The sequence below is a fragment of the Saccostrea cucullata genome, unplaced genomic scaffold (assembly GCF_032062105.1).
Source record: "Saccostrea cucullata isolate Sc308-1 unplaced genomic scaffold, CSIRO_AGI_Scuc_v1 ctg463, whole genome shotgun sequence".
NCBI classification, from domain to species: Eukaryota; Metazoa; Mollusca; class Bivalvia; order Ostreida; family Ostreidae; genus Saccostrea; species Saccostrea cuccullata.
The window spans coordinates 121,144-144,508 of NW_026925517.1; the positions used below are offsets into that span (position 1 = coordinate 121,144).

The 23,365-nt window shown below is 35.2% G+C and overlaps 1 protein-coding gene and 1 long non-coding RNA gene across 2 annotated transcripts in view; both read left to right on the forward strand.

The window, feature by feature from the left end:
* Positions 1 to 10,800, forward strand: part of LOC134269063 (endosome/lysosome-associated apoptosis and autophagy regulator family member 2-like) — a 31,814-nt gene extending 21,014 nt beyond the window's left edge. Inside the window, exons 18-22 of the mRNA XM_062751281.1 lie at positions 440 to 682; positions 3,029 to 3,107; positions 6,028 to 6,110; positions 6,322 to 6,499; positions 8,408 to 10,800. Of these exons, the coding sequence (XP_062607265.1) occupies positions 440 to 682; positions 3,029 to 3,107; positions 6,028 to 6,110; positions 6,322 to 6,499; positions 8,408 to 8,464 (640 nt within the window). The 3' untranslated portion in view covers positions 8,465 to 10,800. The remainder of the gene's footprint in view (positions 1 to 439; positions 683 to 3,028; positions 3,108 to 6,027; positions 6,111 to 6,321; positions 6,500 to 8,407) is intronic.
* A 97-nt stretch (positions 10,801 to 10,897) lies between these two features.
* LOC134269070 (uncharacterized) lies at positions 10,898 to 20,377 on the forward strand. Its single transcript, XR_009992494.1, has 3 exons — positions 10,898 to 11,739; positions 19,273 to 19,327; positions 19,909 to 20,377. It is a non-coding gene; the product is annotated as an uncharacterized LOC134269070 (long non-coding RNA).
* Positions 20,378 to 23,365: the final 2,988 nt, after the last annotated feature.

A 23,365-nucleotide genomic window follows, 5' to 3' on the forward strand; every position in this document is an offset into this window, starting at 1 on the left:
AGGGACTTAATCCTATCAATGTAGATCATATACATGTACATGTACTCATAAATCGACCTAGATTGGATTTTAATGTTGTTGTTTTAAACTTAAAATTATATGAAAATGTATCTATACTCCTGACACGAATTTGCTTGGATGTATAATGTTACATGTACCCCCTTCTCTTCATTGGTCATTTTTTGTCATTCTTTTATTGTCATAGTTTTCCAGACTTTCTTGAGCTATGATTGAACATAACCAAATAATTTTTAGCAAGAATCTTCACACTGATGACTTGCATATTGGTTGAAAGCATCAAATTGGTCCCTAGACTGTAAAATTTCTATGTCTTCACATGTTTTGGAATTTGTTTCCCTATGCTTGTACTTGTTAAAGAAAATAAACTTTTTTGTTATGTCTCTTGATTTACAAAAATGTCATACAAAATCTTTTTTAGGAAGACCCAGGCGTGTCCCAAAGGAAGGGAGACAATTGTATCCCTGAAGTGTGATCAGCAGAAGAAAGGACAGGGAGAGATCGAGATCCCCAGTAAATGTCCCGACGGGACGTGTGACGGCTGTCAGTTCCACTTCCTGTGGAGGACAGATCAGGCCTGTCCCCCGTGTGTGGAGGAGGACATACAGGTCATAGTGGGGGAGTGTCTGGATGAAGTGCAGACTGTCCATTATAGTGCCCCAAAGTAAGTATAGGAGTGTCCATTACAGCATCCCAAAGTAAGTCTGGGACAGTCCATTATAGTGCCCCAAAGTAAGTCAGAGACTGTCCATTATAGCGTCCCAAATTAAGTCTAGGGGTTTCCATTATAATGTCCCAAATTAAGTCTAGGAGTGTCCATTATAGTGTTCCAAAGTAAGTCTGGCATTGTCCACTTTACTGTAAATCACTTTTTATTCGCGAGAACTTTATTTTCGCGTAATTACGCGAGACAGTGTGCTCGCAAAAATTTTATTCTCGTGTATAATAGCATTCCTTAAGATTATACAGAGCTGTAACGACAATTCGTGAAAATTTTGTCTCGCTAATCAAGAGTCAATGACTATCTCGCGAAAATAAGGTGTCGCAAAAATTTAGTGATCTACAGTAGTGTCCCAAAGTAAGACTGGGACTGTCCATTATAGTACCCCAAAGTAAGTATAGACTGTCCATTATAGCGTCCCAAAGTAAGTCTGGCAGTGTTCATTATAGTGCCCCCAAAGTAAGCCTGGAACTGTCCATGATAACGTCCCAAATTGAGTCTGGGACTGTGCATTATAGCGTTCAAAAGTAAGTCTGGCACTTTCCATTATATTGCTCCAAATTAAGTCTCTGAGTTTCCATTTTAGCACCCAAAGTACAGTAAGTCTTGGACTGGCGTTATAGCACCCCAAAGTAAGTCTGGAAGTGTCCATTTTAGTGTCCCAAAATAAGTCTAGGACAGTCCATTATATTTCCCCAAAGTAAGTCTGGGACAGTCCATTATAGGACCCCAAAGTAAGTCTGGAAGTGTCCATTTTAGCACTTCAAAATAATTATGGGACTGTCCATTTTCAGTCAGGGGCATCATGGAAACAAGTTATTTTTTTAGAATAACTTGTTTAGGTTACTTCACTTATTTATGACTATACAAAGAAGTAACTCATTTGAGTTAATTCTTTAAAAGTAGAATGCCTATCAGTTTTGCCAAAAAACATCAATATGTTGAGTTTTCTGCTGATTAAAGTTGATGTAAGGCTAAGAAAGTTGTAAATATAATTATGTACTTCTTTTAATAAACTCAACAGACTTAATATCTCCTAAGCAGATAGGATGATATAAAAAAAATATGATTTTTTTAAAGGAAAAATAATTTCATTTCTTGAACATTTCAGAGGTTAATTACACATCTTCTGCCAATTTTGCCAAAACTGAGACTAATTTTCTTAACAATCTTTGGACATTACTGTACAATCTCTAAGTCTTACATTTTTTGTGCAAAGCTGTATATTTTTGTGCAAGAGTTCTACAGTGAGGTGGGTTAGGAATGAAATAACAGAAATAAGTTATGATTTGTGGAATTTCAGTGTGCTAGATTGTAAAGATAGATTACTTTTACTGTCATGAACCTTTTCCCTCTACTTAATAACCCAAGCACAGCATAAATAAAGCTTTTCAGATACCAGTAGGTTTACAATAATGAATAGTAAACTATCTATAACAGGAATAAGTTACTGAAGAAAAGCACAATCAGGGAAAGATAACCCAAAATGTTGACATTTAATAATTAAACAAGTCATTTAAAAAACTTGTTTCCATGATGCCCTTGACTGATTTTAGTGCCCCAAAGTAAGTCTGGGACTGTCCATTATAGTGTCCCAAAGTAAGTCTGGGAGTGTCCATTATAGTGTTCCAAAGTAAGTATAGGAGTGTCCATTATAGTGTTCCAAAGTAAAGTAAGTCTGGGAGTGTCCATTATAGTGTCCCAAAGTAAGTCTGGCATTGTCCATTATAGTGTTCCAAAGTAAGTCTTGCATTGTCCATTATAGTACCCCAAAGTAAGTACAGACTGTCCATTACAGTACCCCAGTGTAAGTCTGGCATTGTCCATTGTAGTGTCCCAAAGTAAGACTGGCATTGTCCATTATAGTTTACCAAAGTAAGTCTGGGACCGTTCATTATAGCATCCCAAAGTAAGAACAGACTGTCCATTATAGTGTCCCAAAGTAAGTCTGGGAGCACTGTGTATATAGTCAATTAGGCCATAGCTATTACTCAAATTAAAGAGTTAAACTTGTCTATTCAGACTAAAAATTAGACACAAATTCATGTCAGAAAAAGGGGTGTCAAACTGCAGAATGTTAAAAGCTGAAAATTAATGAAGTGAAATTAAAAATTGGAATTCACAGTGAAACAGGTTTGACATGAATGTACACTGTCAGAAACTGGATTGACAGTTTTTGTTCTGTACTGTAATGTTTAGATTACTACATCAGTATCAGTAGGACTGATTTCAAATCCTAAATTAATGTGTAAAAAGAGATATTTTTAAATGAATGGTATGATTTTGAAGATACTGCAGACCAGACAGAAATATGAAAAGCAAGGAACAGAGGAAATGCAGACTGAAGTTAGCTGCTCTTCCATTTGTTGTAAGTTTCAGAGTTTTAGTATAGTGACAGTTTATAGTATACCTGAAGTATATAAACACAATTGGAATTGCACATTTTGGGGTAATTTTCCTTTTGAATATTGAAGTTCTTTTGTGTGATGTTTATTGAATATCATTCTCTGTACTACATGAAATTGGACATGTTGGATGAAAAAACAATAATTGAAATTTGCGTCAAACTTAAACACCATGGATAAGTTGAAGTCACAATCCCTTATTGTCTCCCGCTTTCGCGAAAGCAAGGGAACATTAAATCTCATTCGTCTGTTCATCTGTCTTCTGTCCATCAGTCTGTCTAGCTGTCCGTCCGTCACAAAAACTTTAACCTTGCCCATAACTTTTGATTTAGTGGAGCTATGACTTTAATATTTCACATGTGTATTCCTTGTGACAAGACCTTTCTTTGGGTACCACCAAATTTGAACTTGACCTTGGAGTTTGACCCACTTTTGCACAAAAACTCCAAAATTTTACTTTGGTCATAACTTTTGAATGGTAGAAATTAGACTTTCATATTTCACATATTTATTCTTTGTGGCAAGACCTTTCATTGAATGCCAACAACTTTGACCTTTTGATCTTGGAGATTTCCGAACTTATGAAAAAACTTTAAACCTTGACCATAACTTTTGAACGGTAAGGGCTAGAGCTTTCATACTTCGTATATGTACCGTAATCCTTGTGAAAAAACCATTCATTGAATACTAAAAACTTTGAACATTTGACCTTGAGTTTTAACTACTTTTTAAAAACTAACCTTGGGCACAACTTTAGAATAGTAGATACTAGGACTTTCATATTTCACATATGTATTCTTAGGGGTATGACCTTTCATTGGATACCAACAACTTTGACCTTATGACCTTGATCTTGGAGATTTCCATACTTATGAAAAAACTTTAACCTTGACCATAACCTTTGAACGATAAGGGCTAGGGCTTTCATACTTCACATATGTAGTTCTTGTGAGAAGAGCTTTCATTGGATACTAAGAACTGTGACCCTTTGACCTTAGATTTTGGCCTACTTTTCAAAAACTTTGACCTTAGCCACAACTTTTGAACGGTAGATACTAGGACTTTCATATTTCACATATGTATTTTTTGTGGCAAGACCTTTCATTTGATATCAACAACTTTAACCTTTTGACCTTGACTTTGGAGATTTCCATACTTATAAAAACTTTTACCTTGACCATAACTTTTGAATGGTAAGGGCTAGGGCTTTTATACTTCACATACGTAATCCTTGTGAGAAGACCTTTAAATGGATACCAAGAACTTTAACCCTGTGACCTTGACCTTGGAGTTTAACCTACTTTTAAAAAACTTCAACTTTTGCCATAACTTTTGAACGGTTAGGGTTAGGGTTTTCGTCCTTGACATATGTATTACTTGTGTCAAGACCTTTCTTAAGAAACCAACAACTCAGACCCTTGTACCCTGGAGTTGGAACTACCTTTCAAAAATATATTCTTGACCATAACTTTTTGAACAGGTGGTGATAGGGATTTTGTATTTCACAATCGATTTCTTGTGAGAAAACCCTTCTTTGGGTAATAGTATATTTATATTTCATTTGCATTTAAGAAAAGTTTCATCTTCGTTATATTGCCCAGACGGGGTCATCAGTGTTCCACAAACACATCTTGTTCCTTATATTGAGAAGAGATAGGGCTTTCATATTTGACGTGCATTACCTCAGGGGTTCAAAAATCCTCAAGCCCGACGTCCCGGACTAACAAATTCCGGATCCGGACTCGGCATTTAGAATTCGCCAAAGTCCTGGGACTTGGCTGTGTTTCTTGTTTTCTTATAAGTTAAAAAAATGATTGTAAAACTAAAAATAAAGCAAATTCTCAAATGTATTAAGTAAAAATGTGGGTTTGTGGGCGTTAAAATACCAATAAAACATTACGAACGTTTTGAAAATACAATCCGTTTTTTTATTTTCCGTTGCGGTTAGACTCTTGCTTTTACGCAATTCCTCATGTTTCCTCCTATGTGACAAACGGCAATGAGTTTGTTAAATTTCGGTTTTAGCTGTGACTTACAGCACATTGTAATTTCTATCTATTGTAACAGATGGTTTATTCGGTAGTGAGTATTTGTAAAAGTTATTGTAATGTACCAGTAATCTATCAGTCTGGTATTGTGTTGAAATACTCATGCATAACTATATGACAGTTCATGGAGGAAAAATAAAACATATATTAATACATATAGTCTTTATTCATTCAATGCAACAAATGAAAATAAATTATAAATTACATAAATTTAATGATGTATAGGTAAATATGGACTCTGAAATTTCTTCCTCGGACTTGCCTAAAATTTACTCTTCAAGTCCTGGACTTGACCATGACAAAAAAAATTTTGAACCCCTGTACCTGTGACAAGATATTTCCGATCATGCTATGATTTCTTACCCCTTGAACTTGACCTTCACGATTGACCTTATTTTTAAAAAAAATCAACTTCAGTGATAATTTCCAAATAAATGACAATCATAGGATAAGATGTTCATATTAGACACAATATGTCATAAAAAAATGACACCTCACACGCAAAGACACCGAAAGCGGGGGGACCACAATTCTTTGAATTTGCTTTTTCCTTTAGTAGTTTACCCTGGATATTTCCAATCCTTGGATTTCTTGAAGTTTTTTCAGGGGTCCTCTTTAGTTTTGAGATAGCAAGGTTTTGCAATTTGCAGTTTTGTCAAAGAGTTTACTTTTCTTGAATTAAAAAAAAAAAATCTTAATATAACTTGATAAGTGCAAAGTAAAAGAGCCAAAGTTTAATTTTAATATTTTACATATAATGTGAGCATGAAACTGTTTCTGTCAAGTATGTTTGTAAGCTTTTGTGCACTGAATTGTCTGACTTTTCCTATTGCAGCTAAAAGTGGGCATTCCCTCTGCAGTAGGAGTTGGAATTCTGCTGTTCTTATGTGTGATTTACTGCTGGTGTAGGAACAGAAAGTAAGAGGTTTTGTACTTTAAACTGATAAAAGTACTATACACTCATTTTAATAGTCTGATAAAAATAATTTGCTATATGTAATTACAAGGGAATATCTCCACTCTCTTATAAGAATACAAGAGATTTATAAATTTTGTGAAAATTTTAGATGGGTTAACTTATGTTTACTTTAAAGACCCACATACAGTTGATGGTTGGCGTTTTTTATAGACTAGAGTACAAGTATATGAAGTTGGTGGAGGGTTCTGGCCCTAACTACGACGGGGAGTTGCCAGGTGTCGATTCTTGTGCATTGGAGGATGGAGAGGACGAACATTTTGATACAGTGTCCTTCTCAGAGACCAAGAAAAAAGGCCTGTTTAGTAAACTCAGGGGGAAAAAATATAAGGTAGGTTGTCAGTAAACTAAAGTAGGGGGGAGGGATATAAGGTAGGTTATGAGTTAGCTCAGGGGAAAAATACAAGTTAGGTTGTCATTTGGCTCAGGGGAGGATACACGGTTGGTTTTCAGTAAGCTTGGGGGGGGGTGTTACAAGGTAGGGTCAGTAAGCTCAGGGGGAGGATACAAGATAGGTTGTCAGTAGGCTCGGGGAGGGGGGATACTGGAATATAAACAATCCACTTTTCAATAAGCTTGAAGGGTAAAATGTACATTGATATATGATATGATCAGCCATTTAGTAAGCTCGGTGGAAATGTGCTCAGTCCTTAGGACTGTTTGGTCCAAGATCACTAGGGGTACAGGATATTATATTTGATACCATTTCAAAGCCCCAACTCTCACAGCACAAAACTCGGAAACATCTCATGTATAAAACTCTTGTTTATTCTTCACTTCCACATCAGAACAAGTAAATCTTTTTGAAAGAATGATGAAATGTACATTTTTAACGTCATGTTTAAAATCATTTTAGGCCATAATAAAAATATTCCTAGATTCTCATCCCCACCCGCCCCGATTTTATACCCCCGCCTCGATTTTTTTAATTTCTGTTTTTCTGAAAATCTTAATTTTGATCGGGTATTAAATAAACTAACTATTCATCTACCATTCTACTTTCGTTTTAAATCCCGCGAAAGTCGACATGATTTTGACAGCTGAAAAGATGGTAATTGCTGTAATTAGTGCGTATATGTTTTAAACAACGGTCACTGGTTGAAAAAGATTGGTGATGATGTGAAGTAAGAGATAATTTAGCTGCAATAATGTAGCCCTCTCCGATTTTATTTTTTATTTTTTTTTTTTTTTTTTGGGAGAGGGCTACAACTCCTTAGGATCTCTATAATGGCAAGATGCGGCAGTGGATCACTCCCGCACGGATTTCGGCTCAAATTATCAGTAAACGGCTATTTTATTATTAGCTCTTACCTGGAATCCAAATATGTAATTATGCAAAACATAAATCGATCCAAAAATATTCACAACGACCCATATATCGGTTATTTTTCGTGTGTGTCACCAGCTTAACTTGAATTTATCCGCCATGTTTACTGACCTTGATGGATTGTATTTTGGGACAGCCAATGAGAATTTAGGTTCTATAGGAGCGGATCATATAGGAATTCCCTTATTTTAAGCATACGTATCGCTGTTTGCGCAAGTATATAAAATAACACTTGAAATGGTTTTATTTATCGATGTTTTTGTAATATATTAAAGCACATCGTTTATAAACATCGACATTTGCTTTATTTGGTTGTTCCAAATTTCAAGCGAAAGTCTCACTACGTCACGCGTGAACTGTCATGGCAGCTGAATGTTGCAGCTGGGAAAAACACAGATTTATTTTACATGGTTTTCGAGTTTAACAGGCTATGTTGTTGACAGTGAATAAAAATTCCGTCTTATAAGAAGTAAGTTTAATGTAAAAATAATTTATTTTGCCTCCAATCACCCATATCAAAAAAATATATTTGCACCATTACGGAGATGCGATGGAATTGTAGCCCTCTCCAGAAAATATCAGATAAAAAAAATCGGAGAGGGCTACATTATTGCAGCTAGAGATAATTGAACCTTTACTATGACTTTTATTCGGGTATTACACCGACTGACCAAAATTGAAAAAATAAAAAATATAAAATAAAAGCCGCTCGCCCGCCTCGATTTTTAAAAAAATTCGGATGAGAATCTAGCAATTTATTTATTATGGCCTTATCTACATGTACTTGTAAAAAACATTCTTATGCTGATTTTTGTTTGCTTTTTCTTGGGGGGGGGATGCAGGCTTTAAAATTTCAGCTAGTAATTTTTATATCATAACATTTTTTAATTGGTTGATATTTCTGTTTTTTAGTCACATGATGACAACCCATTTGAGACTTCTCACACAGAGAAACTTCCTCTCACATAATACAACACTGTGTGGCTCGTGTGACAGGACAGGGGAAACGCAACAAATCCTCCCTCAGTTTACACTGGACGATAGAATCTCTCTCTGGCCTGCCATCTATCTGTCTTTGTTTTCGTTGATTTGCTCTCTACTCCTTTTCAAAGCATATAACCACTGACTATTTTCTTTTTATAGAACATGTGGGATTTACAAATAATACCATTAAAAGCTGTGTATCCAAAAATGATTTTACAGGGTTTCTGTAGGAAAGTATGTCCATATGCTACACAAATATATATATTTTTAAAATGTATTATGAAGTTATTCATCATAATTGATTTATTATACTTTGTATCTGTACACATTCCTGTCAAGATACATATTTTTTTAGCCTTGCACATTCCAAACCAAAATTTTACATTCCTCTTTTTTTTTTTTTTGTTTTTTGATGTTTGATATCTTGCCTGACATTGTTATGAACCCATTTTCTGGATCTGTTTGTATTAGATATATTTCAAAACAAATGTGATTTTTATGGAGATGTTTTGTATGCAGTGTGATGTAAACAATCTCTTTGGTTTTGAACCGTGTACATGACATTGTGTGATTTGCATTTGAAAAAAATTGAACGCTTTTGTTTGAAGAAGTCAAAATATATATAAAGTGCACCCTAAATGTTATTGGTGACATTTCTAATTCTAGACAACCCCTTTGGGGCATGAGGACATTTTTAAAAATGATTATTATTTATGGTGCTTTGTAGAATTGAAACAGGGGTCTTGTCATTTGTTTACTTGTTATGAATGTTGATTTTTACACCTGTGAAAGTAGTAAATAAAATGTGTGAAAGGAGAAAGTTTTGGAAATGGTATATAACTTAGTTAAGAGGTAAATAAACAGTAGAAAAGTGTCATTTGAAGTAAAATTACGCAACTGAGTTACTGTACATATACACAGAAACTGACAAGATTTTAAAATTTTCTCTCGTTGACTGTTGTACTCAGAATATTTTATTCTATCATCATTTTCTCTTAGAGAAATATCAGGAAGCATATGATCTGTAAATTTACACACCTTTTTTATGTCTTTTTTTGCAAGTGATACACTCCCATGTGGCATTATGTTGACTTAGATTTCATAGTTCACATTTTGAAGTTACAATATATTCTGTGTTTTATTTGTCCCAGTAAAATAATAATGAAATCCACTCTGTAAGGGTCTCTGTATAATAAATGTACATGAATATATACTTTTGTTAGTTTTTCAAATATTTTCATATTTTTCTTATTTATTTATTTATATAGATACAGTTTAACTTCGTTATCTCGAACCTGATGAGGCGGAGAAAAAACTTCGAGATATCCGAGAATTCGAGATATCGAGGGTCAAATACTTAAAGAATATGTGGTTGGGACTTTAACATCACTTCGAGATATCCATGGTATTCGAGGTATCGGAGTTCGAGATACCGAAGTTCAGTTGTAGTTCTGTTTTGTTTTTTTGCTTTTATTTGGGATGATATACATAACATGTAGTTTGCATTAATATTTTCTTTTTTTGCATTTATAAAATGGTTATGGGCAGTTACGTGATTTGTAATTATAGACATAGTATCATACAAAATGAGTTCATTTTTAGTGTAATATCTAGTATGTGAATTGATATACTGTATACAGGGAAATTTTCGCCCCCGTTTTATTTTCGCTCCTTTCGCCCTCTTCTTGATCGGGCGAATTTAAAACGGGGCGATTTCAAATTACACAGCATAATTTCTTAAACAAAACTATGATTAAATATGTGTTTGGAGTAACATTATTTAAAGTTGAATGCATATTATAACCAAATTCAGAGAAAAAAAACTAAGAATTGGTAGATATTATCATTTTATTGAACAATTGGCTTTAAAAAGGTGTTTAACCTGCTTCCAAAAAAAAAAAAAAAGCCTGCCTGTCACATTGAATTTTGATTTTTTTGGCCTGAGAAACTATTGATTAATTTTTTTTGCCTTATTGTGCATTTTTTTAAGAATCTCACTTCAAATTTATTTATATTCTGCATTGTAAATATTTTTATGAATAAGACAATATTTACTGAGCAGCAGAAGATTCGAAAGCAGATACAAGCTGTTCTATTTATGTCCTTTCCTTTAGAATTAAGGACTTTGTAAAAAAAAAAAAAAGCAAAAAGTCCTTTCCTTCTTTAAAGTACTACATAAAAAAGTGAGAAAAACATTCTTTAAATTTTAAGTCTTGAAAATCAGAGTTGTTTTCAAGCATAATGGCTTGCTTTTGTTTAGTTCAGTATGTGCAATATGAGTTGATACTATTGTTTGTGATATTACTTGACGTGTTGTTTTTGAAAATCTGGAAGAACTACATATTATAGTGGAAGTTGATTTGTTACAACATTTAAATGAATTGTATAAATGTAATTTTCTTTTCTCATCAGACATTAAAAAAGTGAAACAAAATATGTTTGTTTTTATGCCCCGCCATGAATATGGCCGGGGCATATAGTGTTTGTCATGTCCGTCTCCTGTCTTTCCGTCCTTCCGTCACACTTTGCGTTTAGCTCAGTTCAAAGCTCAGTTTCAAAGAAACTATCCAAGATATTTTCATCAAACTTCATAGGATGATAGACATTGATGAGAGCTATGCAACTGCATCAACATTTTTTGACCTTGACCTTTCCTTTGACCTTGACCTCACTTTTCTTAAGTGAGTGTAAAGCTAAGTTTTGAAGATACCATTCAAGACAGTATTATCAAACTTCATATGCTGATACATGCTGATGAGAGCTATTCAACTGCGTCAACATTTTCGGCCTTGACCTTTCCTTCAACCTTGACCTCACTTTTCTTAAATGAGTGTTTAGCTCAGTTTTAAAGATACCATTCAAGATAGTGTTATCAAACTTCATATGCTGATACATAGTGATGAGAGCTTTTCAACTGCATCAACATTTTGACTTTAACCTTTCCTTTGACCTTGACCTCACTTTTCTTAAATGAGTGTATAGCTCAGTTTTAAAGATACCATTCAAGATTGTGTTATCAAACTTCATATGCTGATACATACTGATGAGAGCTATTCAACTGCATCAACATTTGACCTTAATCTTTCTTTGACCTTGACCTCACTATTCTTGAATGAGTGTTTAGCTCAGTTTGAAAGATACCATACGAAAGCGTTATCAAACTCATAGGCTGATACATACTGATGATAGCTTTTTAACTACATCAATATTTTTGACCTTAACCTTTCCTTTGACCTTGACCTCACTTTTCTTAAATGAGTGTTTAGCTCAGGTTAAAGCTATCATTCAAGATAGTGTTTTTAAGCTTTATATGCTGATACATACTGATAAGAGCTAATCAACTGCATCAACATTTTTTGACCTGACCTTTCTTGATTGACTCACTTTTCTTAAAGGAGTGTTTAGCTCAGCTTTAAAGATACCATTCAAGATATTTTTTATCAAACTTCATATGTTGATACTGTTACATTTTACAAAGAGTACCTGTGAAATTCGGGTTAATTCTTGTTTACAAGTTTGGAATATATGGAACTTGAACCCGATGTTTATAAACTCCGTAAATAATTGTCAATGAGCAGTTAATGAAAGAAATGAACAATAATTGATTTAATGACTTTATTAATTTAACATGTATAATTTAATGAGAAAGTGATGTATTTTGTATGTTTTATATGGGTACAACGTTATTAATTTAGTAGGTAATTTTGTTGGTTAAAACCCGCTAACTTATTGATTGTATTGATTGTGACGTAATTTAGGTATCTGATTGTCTCTTACGTCATCATAACAACTTTTGGCTATATAAACCAGCTGTTTTGGGTTTAGACTTCAGTCGGCTGTGGGGACCGACTCGGAGCACACAGCCTTCCCTGGTAAGGGAAAAGTGACCTAAGTCACTTTGGGGAACGACTCCGTATACTTCGGTTATAAGACGGTACCAAGTCTATGTATACGAAACCATTAAAGGGAACCAAGTTATTAGGAACGTCCTGGATTGACCATCGGTTGGTCACCTTTTTGTTAACCAAATAACGTTGTATCAACCAAGTTACAGTGTACCATTTTGTGTGTTTATAAGTGGACCATTTGATCGTCTTAATAAATGTTATAAACTTTTAACAAGTGTTATTCCTAAGAAACATTGTTTTAAGTGACCAAAAGTTGGTCATTACGTAAACCAAAGAAGTGACCAAAAGTTGGTCATTGTGTCAACCAAATAAGTGACCAAAAGTTGGTCATTACGTCTACCAAAGAAGGGACCAAAAGTTGGTCATTGTGTCAACCAAATAAGTGACCAAAAGTTGGTCATTACGTCTACCAATCAAGTGACCAAAAATTAGTTATTAACCATTATATAAACTGTGACCAACGGAACCATCAAACCTCGACCAAGTGACCAGAAAACCAATAGCGGCCCACGAGTTTATTACACGATACCCTCGGTCTCGTTACATTGGTGGCAGCGGTGGGATCCGCTATTCTGTGAATTGTGAACCTAAACCATTACAAAGATGTCAAGGAACGAAAAATTGGTGGAGGAAAGTGACCATAATACAGAACCAAAAGAACCACAGTTTATCGACGGTACTCCAAGTAAAGAAGTTCTTTTGCGGGTTAATAACAACGACCAGATAGGAGACGGCAGCGCAGTCAACACATGTACCAACGACAGTCTACACATAATTCTACAAGAATTAAAAACTTTGAAGTCTCAAATGAACCAATTACAATCTCAAGTGAGACCAACGAGTGCTAACAACCAATATGTAGACCAAAATTGGGTGCAATCCGGTACCAATACTACGTCTAAAGATGACCAAATACACAGTGAATATCGCCCATATAGAAATACGTACCTACAAAATTCATGTGACGAATTTTGTGATTATGAACATTCAAGGACAAGTTCGTCAAACCCGACAGTATCACGCAGTTATACTACCAATGCTAGGACCAACGAATTTCGGCCGACCATGCACAGATTAGATTACGATGTACCAAATTATGGTCATACAAGACAAGTTTATGACCACGGATTCAGGCGTTCCCCGGAACCTAAAGGGAGAAAACCAGCAACGTTCGATGGTACCATGAACTGGAACGACTATATAGTGCATTTCGACATGATCGCCCAATTGAACCACTGGAATGAGGAAACAAAGGCATTAGAGTTAGCTACCAGTCTACGCGGCCCAGCACTAAGCGTTTTGAGTGACCTACAACCAGAATATCGGTATAATTTTCGTCACCTTGTTACCGCACTAGCAGCAAGATTTGACCCAGAAAACCAAACAGAAATCTATAAGACGCAACTAAAGAGCAGAATACGGAAGAAAAACGAAACGATCACAGAATTAATGCAAGACATAAAGCGACTTACGAGGATGTCATACCCGAACGCACCCCTAAGTTTCCGCGACCAGATAACCAAAGATTCGTTCATCGGAAGTTTAAATGACCAAGAAATGGAATGGGCAGTGTTTCAAGGAAAACCTAAAGACCTAGAAGATGCAGTGCGACTAGCATTGGAATACGAGGCCTTTCAACAAGCGCGGGGGAGACGAAATACAGTTGCAGTGCGTATGCAGACAGAGGAACCAGCGTATACCGACAGAAATAATTTCGAAACAGACCTAGTGGCCATGATCAAGCAAAACACAGAAAAGAAGTTTTACAAGAAAGGTCCCTGTTTCTACTGTAAGAAAGATGGTCACATCAAAAGAGAATGCAGGTTACTACAACGGGACCTAAATAATGAAAAATACAGAAACCAAAGAAAACCGGAGTACGTAAAAGACGTGACGACCAGAGAACCTGAGAACCAGGGAAACGCACAGTAGTTGACGTCGGCGGCCAAACGTCAACTACAAAACAGAAAAGGCCACATGTTTTTGGAATAAAGAACTCAAATACTCGCAGTACCAACTTATTAACAATTGACGTGTTTGTTAACAATGTGAAAATCAGTTGTGTCATTGACACTGGTTCAGTTATAACAGTTATCCACCCAAAGAAATACTACGAGATAGAAAGATGTGTTAGGCCTAAATTATTTCCAAACCGTAGTAACTTACAGATGGCAAACGGTGATTTAGTTGTACCAGAAGGTCAGACTGAACTTCAAATTGGTATTAATGGTGAAGTTACCGAACATAAAGTGGTCGTCGCTGACGTTGAGTCACATATGATTTTAGGTCTTGATTTTCTGAAACAGCATAATTGTCAATTGAATTTGGGTGAAGGAACTCTTACATTGGGAAACAAGAAGTTACCAGGTGACCTGAATAGTGAACAAAATCCTGTGTTCAACATTTCCGTACAGAAAGCTGTACAACCTGATAATAGGGACCGACGACCATGTGAACCTCGTGACGAGAAGGAGACAAACGACGCTGATAAACATATCAGAGAAGGTACTATTGGCAATGCAGAGAAGACTCCACCAAGGGCAGCCAGATCTAGAGGAAAACCGGGTCAATGTTTAGCTAGGAAACCACCGGAACAAGTAGACATCGACATCCTTGGTCCTTTACCATGGACCAAGAAGGGTAACAAGGACGTTGTTACCAGTTCAGATCATTGCACCCGATGGCTACAAGCAACCGAGAACCAGAAACGAAAGTATGGCACCAAGTTAAACCAGATTAAGTACACCCCAGGACAATGTGTGTGGATTGCGTCAAAGTCAAGGACCAAAGGAAGATGTCCTAAACTGAACGTTCATTGGAATGGGCCTTGCACAGTGTTACGTGTTGTGTCCGATTCGGTATTCAAAGTGAGAAAGTCTGCAGTAGAGAAACCGAAATAAGTGGATCATAACCAGATGAAGCTGTTTCATGGTGAGGCAGATGACCTTATATCCGTGTAACGCGTATCTCGAAAGACTTTACGAGTGGACTTGTATTAGTCATTGATAAAATACCCCGAAACGAGGACGTTTCGACTTAAGAAGGGGGTAATGTTACATTTTACAAAGAGTACCTGTGAAATTCGGGTTAATTCTTGTTTACAAGTTTGGAATATATGGAACTTGAACCCGATGTTTATAAACTCCGTAAATAATTGTCAATGAGCAGTTAATGAAAGAAATGAACAATAATTGATTTAATGACTTTATTAATTTAACATGTATAATTTAATGAGAAAGTGATGTATTTTGTATGTTTTATATGGGTACAACGTTATTAATTTAGTAGGTAATTTTGTTGGTTAAAACCCGCTAACTTATTGATTGTATTGATTGTGACGTAATTTAGATATCTGATTGTCTCTTACGTCATCATAACAACTTTTGGCTATATAAACCAGCTGTTTTGGGTTTAGACTTCAGTCGGCTGTGGGGACCGACTCGGAGCACACAGCCTTCCCTGGTAAGGGAAAAGTGACCTAAGTCACTTTGGGGAACGACTCCGTATACTTCGGTTATAAGACGGTACCAAGTCTATGTATACGAAACCATTAAAGGGAACCAAGTTATTAGGAACGTCCTGGATTGACCATCGGTTGGTCACCTTTTTGTTAACCAAATAACGTTGTACCAACCAAGTTACAGTGTACCATTTTGTGTGTTTATAAGTGGACCATTTGATCGTCTTAATAAATGTTATAAACTTTTAACAAGTGTTATTCCTAAGAAACATTGTTTTAAGTGACCAAAAGTTGGTCATTACGTAAACCAAAGAAGTGACCAAAAGTTGGTCATTGTGTCAACCAAATAAGTGACCAAAAGTTGGTCATTACGTCTACCAAAGAAGGGACCAAAAGTTGGTCATTGTGTCAACCAAATAAGTGACCAAAAGTTGGTCATTACGTCTACCAATCAAGTGACCAAAAATTAGTTATTAACCATTATATAAACTGTGACCAACGGAACCATCAAACCTCGACCAAGTGACCAGAAAACCAATAGCGGCCCACGAGTTTATTACACGATACCCTCGGTCTCGTTACAATACATACTGATGAAAGTTATTCAACTGCATCAACATTTGACCTTGACCTTTCCTTTGACCTTGACCTCACTTCATAAATTAGTGTCAAACTTCATATGCTGATGCATACTGATGTGAGCAATTCATCTGCATCAACATTTTTTACCTTGACCTTTCATTTGACCTTGACCTCACTTTTATCAAATTGTGATTAAGTCAGTTTTAAAGAAACCATTAATATTTTTTTCAACTTCATATGCTGATACATACTGATGAGAGCTTTTCAACTGCATCAACTTTTTTTTTTACCTTGACCTTACCTTTGACCTTGGCCTCAATTTTCTTAAATTAGTGTTAAACTTCATATGCTGATACATACTGATGTAAGCAATTCAACTGCATCACTATTCAAGATATTCTGAAATTTCATACACAGATTCAAATTTTCATGTTGCATTACTGATATAACCTCGGCGGTGCATTCATGTCCTATGGACATATTTCTAGTTTTTTTTTTTTTTTTTGTTTGGGACACTGACTCAATTTTTAAATTTTCTCTCTTTGACTGTTGTACTCAGAATATTTTATTCTATCATCATTTTCTCTTAGAGAAATATCAGGAAGCATATGATCTGTAAATTTACACATCTTTTTTATGTCTTTTTTTGCAAGTGATACACGCCCATGTGGCATTATGTTGACTTAGATTTCATAGTTCACATTTTGAAGTTACTGTATATTCTGTGTTTTATTTGTCCCAGTAAAATAATAATGAAATCCACTCTGTAAGGGTCTCTGTATAATAAATGTACATGAATATATACTTTTGTTAGTTTTTCAAATATTTTCATATTTTTCTTATTTATTTATTTATATAGATACAGTTTAACTTCGTTATCTCGAACCTGATGAGGCGGAGAAAAAACTTCGAGATATCCGAGAATTCGAGATATCGAGGGTCAAATACTTAAAGAATATGTGGTTGGGACTTTAACATCACTTCGAGATATCCATGGTATTCGAGGTATCGGAGTTCGAGATACCGCAGTTCAGTTGTAGTTCTGTTTTGTTTTTTTGCTTTTATTTGGGATGATATACATAACATGTAGTTTGCTTTAATATTTTCTTTTTTTGCATTTATAAAATGGTTATGGGCAGTTACATGATTGTAATTATAGACATAGTATCATACAAAATGAGTTCATTTTTAGTGTAATATCTAGTATGTGAATTGATATATATACAGGGAAATTTTCGCCCCCGTTTTATTTTCGCTCCTTTCGCCCTTTTTTTTCGAATTTAAAACGGGGCGATTTCAAATTACACAGCATAATTTCTTAAAAAAACTATGATTGGGCGAATTCAAAACGGGGCAAAATTGCACGCAGTTGCAAAAGGGCGAAAATAACACGGGGCGAATTTAACCCTGTATACAGTATTCATTAAAAGTTTTTTTTTTTTTAATATGTAATTTTTATGAGTAAATGGTATTTTTTTTTCCCGTAATTCTTCCAGTACTTGTAAAATAATGGAGGTATTTTAGGCCAAAAAAAATTAATCAATAGTTTCTCAGGCACTGCAGCATCAGTTCAAAAACGGCCACATTGATCAATTTTGTTGACATATTGAAAAGGGGAATAACTCAATTTTCTATTTTTCCAAGTTGAAAAAGTAAATCGAGTTATTCCCCTTTTCATAAATGCTAAGATAGACGTTTTTATTAGAAAAACAATACATTTCTTCTAAATTTTCAGTATTTTATGGATTAACTTTTAAATATGTGTTTGGAGTAACATTATTTAAAGTTGAATGCATATTATAACCAAATTCAGAGAAAAAAACTAAGAATTGGTAGATATTATCATTTTATTGAACAATTGGCTTAGAAAAGGTGTTAAACCTGCTTCAAAAAAAAAAAAAAAAAAAAAAAAAAAAAAGCCTGCCTGTCACATTGAATTTTGATTTTTTTGGCCTGAGAAACTATTGATTAATTTTTTTTGCCTTATTGTGCATTTTTTTAAGAATCTCACTTCAAATTTATTTATATTCTGCATTGTAAATATTTTTATGAATAAGACAATATTTACTGAGCAGCAGAAGATTCGAAAGCAGATACAAGCTGTTCTATTTATGTCCTTTCGTTTAGAATTAAGGACTTTGTAAAAAAAAAAAAAAAAAAAAAAAAGTCCTTTCCTTCCTTAAAGTATTACATAAAAAAGTGAGAAAAACATTCTTTAAATTTTAAGTCTTGAAAATCAGAGTTGTTTTCAAGCATAATGGCTTGCTCTTGTTTAGTTCAGTATGTGCAATATGAGTTGATACTATTGTTTGTGATATTACTTGACATGTTGTTTTCTAAATGTTTTGAAAATTTGGAAGAACTACATATTATAGTAGAAGTTGATTTGTTACAACATTTAAATGAATTGTATAAATGTAATTTTCTTTTCTCATCAGACATTAAAAAAGTGAAACAAAATATGTTTGTTTTTATGATCCATGAATATGGCCGGGGCATATACTAGTAGTGTTTGTCATGTCCGTTCTTCTGTCCTTCCGTCACACTTTGCGTTTAGCTCGGTTCAAAGCTCAGTTTCAAAGAAACTATCCAAAATATTTTTATCAAACTTCATATGCTGATAGGTATTAAAGGGAGCTATGCAACTGCATCAACATTTTTGGACCCTGACTTTTCCTTTGACCTTGACCTCGCTTTCTTTAAGTAGTGTTAAGCTCAGTTTTAAAGATACCATTCAAGAGAGTGTAATTAAACTTCATATGCTGATACATGCTGATGAGACTTCAATCAACAGGCCTTGACCTTTCCTTCAACCTTGACCTCACTTTTCTTAAATGAGTGAGAGTTTTAAAGATACCATTCAAGATAGTGTTATCAAACTTCATATGCTGATACATAGTGATGAGAGCTTTTCAACTGCATCAACATTTTGACTTTAACCTTTCCTTTGACCTTGACCTCACTTTTCTTAAATGAGTGTATAGCTCAGTTTTAAAGATACCATTCAAGATTGTGTTATCAAACTTCATATGCTGATACATACTGATGAGAGCTATTCAACTGCATCAACATTTGACCTTAATCTTTCTTTGACCTTGACCTCACTATTCTTGAATGAGTGTTTAGCTCAGTTTGAAAGATACCATACGAAAGCGTTATCAAACTCATAGGCTGATACATACTGATGATAGGTGTTTAACTGCATCAATATTTTTGACCTTAACCTTTCCTTTGACCTTGACCTCACTTTTCTTAAGTGAGTGTTTGGCTCAGTTTAAAGATACCATTCAAGATAGTGTTTTTAAGCTTTATATGCTGATACATACTGATGAGAGCTATTTAACTGCATCAACATTTTTTGACCTGACCTTTCTTTGACCTTTGACTCACTTTTCTTAAATGAGTGTCTAGCTAGGTTTTAAAGATACCATTCAAGATATTTTTATCAAACTTCATATGTTGATACATACTGATGAAAGCTATTCAACTGCATCAACATTTGACCTTGACCTTTCCTTTGACCTTGACCTCACTTCATAAATTAGTGTCAAACTTCATATGCTGATACATACTGATGTAAGCAATTTAACTGCATCAACATTTTTTACCTTGACCTTTCATTTGACCTTGACCTCACTTTTATCAAATTGTGATTAAGTCAGTTTTAAAGAAACCATTAATATTTTTTTCAACTTCATATGCTGATACATACTGATGAGAGCTTTTCAACTGCATCAACTTTTTTTTTACCTTGACCTTACCTTTGACCTTGGCCTCAATTTTCTTAAATTAGTGTTAAACTTCATATGCTGATACATACTGATGTAAGCAATTCAACTGCATCACTATTCAAGATATTCTGAAATTTCATACACAGATTCAAATTTTCATGTTGCATTACTGATATAACCTCGGCGGGGCATTCATGTCCTATGGACATATTTCTATTTTTTTTTTCTTTGGGACACTGACTCAATTTTTTATGGAATTTCGTGTATGACAGATTATTTTAGCCTGTTTCATATTTTCCTCTAACTTAATTGGCTTTACAGTTGGGATATGGAGAGGCTTAATGAATTAACACTCCTACAGTGTATAATAACATAGATTTGAATTTTAAATGTCCATAAATTATTTGGCATAGAGTTGTAAATATTGACTTTGTTAGCTCAACGCAAGTGAGCTTTTCTGATCACTAATTGTCCATCCATCAGTCAACTTTTTAACATCTTTAACTTCTTCTCGAGAACCACTTCGTCAAATTAAACCAAAGTTTGTACAGAGCATGTTGAGTAAAGGGAAAGTTAAATTCTGAAAATAAAGGGCCAGACCCCCTTACAAGGGCAGATAATCAAGAAATGCAAAAAATAGGATGGGGTCTTAAAAACCTTTCAAGAACCAATGGGCCAGAAAAAAGCTGAAACTTGCATATATGTGGAAGCCTCTGGGGAGAGTGTTGATTCTACAAAAAGTCATGTAAATTGTTAAAATTTTGACTCCTTTGAGAAGGGCAGGGCCACAATAGGAAATCTTAATTTAACATTGCTAAGAAGCAAAAGAGGACGCATCCTGAGGTGGTGTAGAATCGTAAAAATCGTGACCCACGGGGTATGGCGGGGCCACAGTAGGGAATCCAACTTTTTCATTGAAATGTATAGAAAAAAATCTCGTTATTTATAAAATTTCTTCTCAATGGACCACTTTGAAGCATCTAAGGGTAGTGTATATTGCAAATCATTAAAATCACGAGTCTTGGGCCGGGGTTAGGATGGGGTCAAAACAGGTGTAACATAGTAACAGGTTTCACATAGTAAAAAGTAGCGTGTAGATCAACAGGGCCAAAGTTTCTCAGGTACATGTAAGCGTTGTGGCTCATGTGTTTCCCTTGTTTATATCATTTAAGCAGAAGATACTAGTACATGTACCTGGCATTTTGTTCAGAAAGAACGAAGTAATATCGTTGTTCACTCAAGTGGGGGAAACAAATAAAGGCACCTATCCAGGATTTTTTTTTCTCCAGAAATTTGTTGACAAGCAAACAAAAAAAATAAACAAACAAACGAAAAAAACCAAAAAAAAAAAAAAAAAAAAAAAAAAAACAACGTAAACTCGCCCAAAAACGTGAAAAGCCTATTTCATGGGGATGGTTGAGTAGTCGTTGACTTCTAATGCTTCATACGTATGACTTTTCATATCAACTTTACACAGATCCACGTTTTCGAGGGAATGCGCGTTTTTTAGGGGGGGGGTCACGTTTTACTTAGTTTAGTATATGAATTTAATAACCTGCAAATTCCGGGGTCCCGACACCCCCCCCCCCTTCTAGATCCACTCATGGCATCTATGGCAAGTGTCCCGGGTAGTCAAAAATTGTCATCCATTCCTCCTCTTACGACTACTTCTTGCAAAGTTGACCAGGTGCAAACTTGATATAAATGTAAGAGAAGAAGAGACCCTGTCTAAGGTACAAATCCTGGGTCGATTAATTGCATTTGATCCCTACCCGGCTAAGTATCACGTTATTAAACTTTTTTTTTAGACGAAGGTCAGTATGTTTTGTGAGACACCTTAAGTTGTTTTTTTTCCCTATAATCCCCTTTAACATCCCTGAACATCGGTTTTAAATAGACGGCTATGCATTTTTTGTTCATTTTATTTTACAAGCACACAACCTTAATCCCCCAGATTATTTATCGTATGCTGACAGCTTCTTTAAGTACAAACTAGAGGTACTGTGAGCGATGAGCTCACTAAATGATACCCCCCGCCTCCCATATGGTTTTAACTGGTGAAAAAGTCCATGTTTTCCTGTGGCCGGGAAACCCAAAATATGTGTCGGATCAAAAAGTAAAATAGGAGGTGCACAATGGCAATATGTAATAAAGATTCTGTGAAAGTTTCATCAAATTTCATTCAGTGGTATGAGAGGAGTTGCGGATAAGAGATGGGTACCCCAAAGATTAACAGACGGACGGACGGACGGACGGACGGAAATACCGATTACTATATACCCTCCCGCTTTTCAAGCGGGGGGTATAAAAACAGGCAGTTGTTTAATTACTTAATGAATACTGTATGCAGGGTTATTTTCGCCCCGTGTTATTTTCGCCCTTTTGCACTTGCAAACAATTTTGCCCCGTTTTAAATTCGCCCTGTCATAGTTCTGTTTAAGAAATTATACTGTGTAATTTGAATTCGCCCCGTTTTAAATTCACCCAATCAAGAAGAGGGCGAAAGGGGCGAAAATAAAACGGAGGCGAAATTTTCCCTGTATACAGTATTAAATTAACAAATTTGGGTAAAATTAGGCCCTGAAATTGAGATCATCGAAAATTTCGCCTATTTATACTGCCATTTTGGTTTGCAAGACGGCCCAACACGCTTCGTACAGATGTAAACTACGAGATTAGAGGAGTAAGGGCTCTTTTGAAATCTAGCTTTTTTTTTTTGCAATTGAGGTGAGAATTTGGAAGAATTAATCCAACAGTTTTTTTAGCTCACCTCAACGAAGTTGGGGGAGCTTATGTAATACCCTCGGCGTCGGAGTCGGTGTCGGCGTCCCAGGTTAAGTTTTTTGGAGCAGTTTTTTTTTAAGTACTTCTATGTCCTATATTGATTAGACATGCATGGAAGATGCTTCTAGTGTGTTTCATTGTACCAGTCAAAGTTTCAGATGCTGCAATTTCAGCAAAGGAATGACCAGGTTAATGTTTTTGGAGCAGGTTAACATTTTTGGTGCAGTTTTTGGTGTAGGTCTCATTTCCGAGGAACTATAAGCTCTATGTTGACCAAACTTGCATGGGTGATACATCTAAGGATGTACACTACCAGGCTTGTTTCGGATGCTGAATCTGACCTACATTTTCCGGTTGAGTGAACAGGTTAATGTTTTTGTTGCAGGTCTCATTTCCAAGTAACTATAAGCCCTAGTTGACC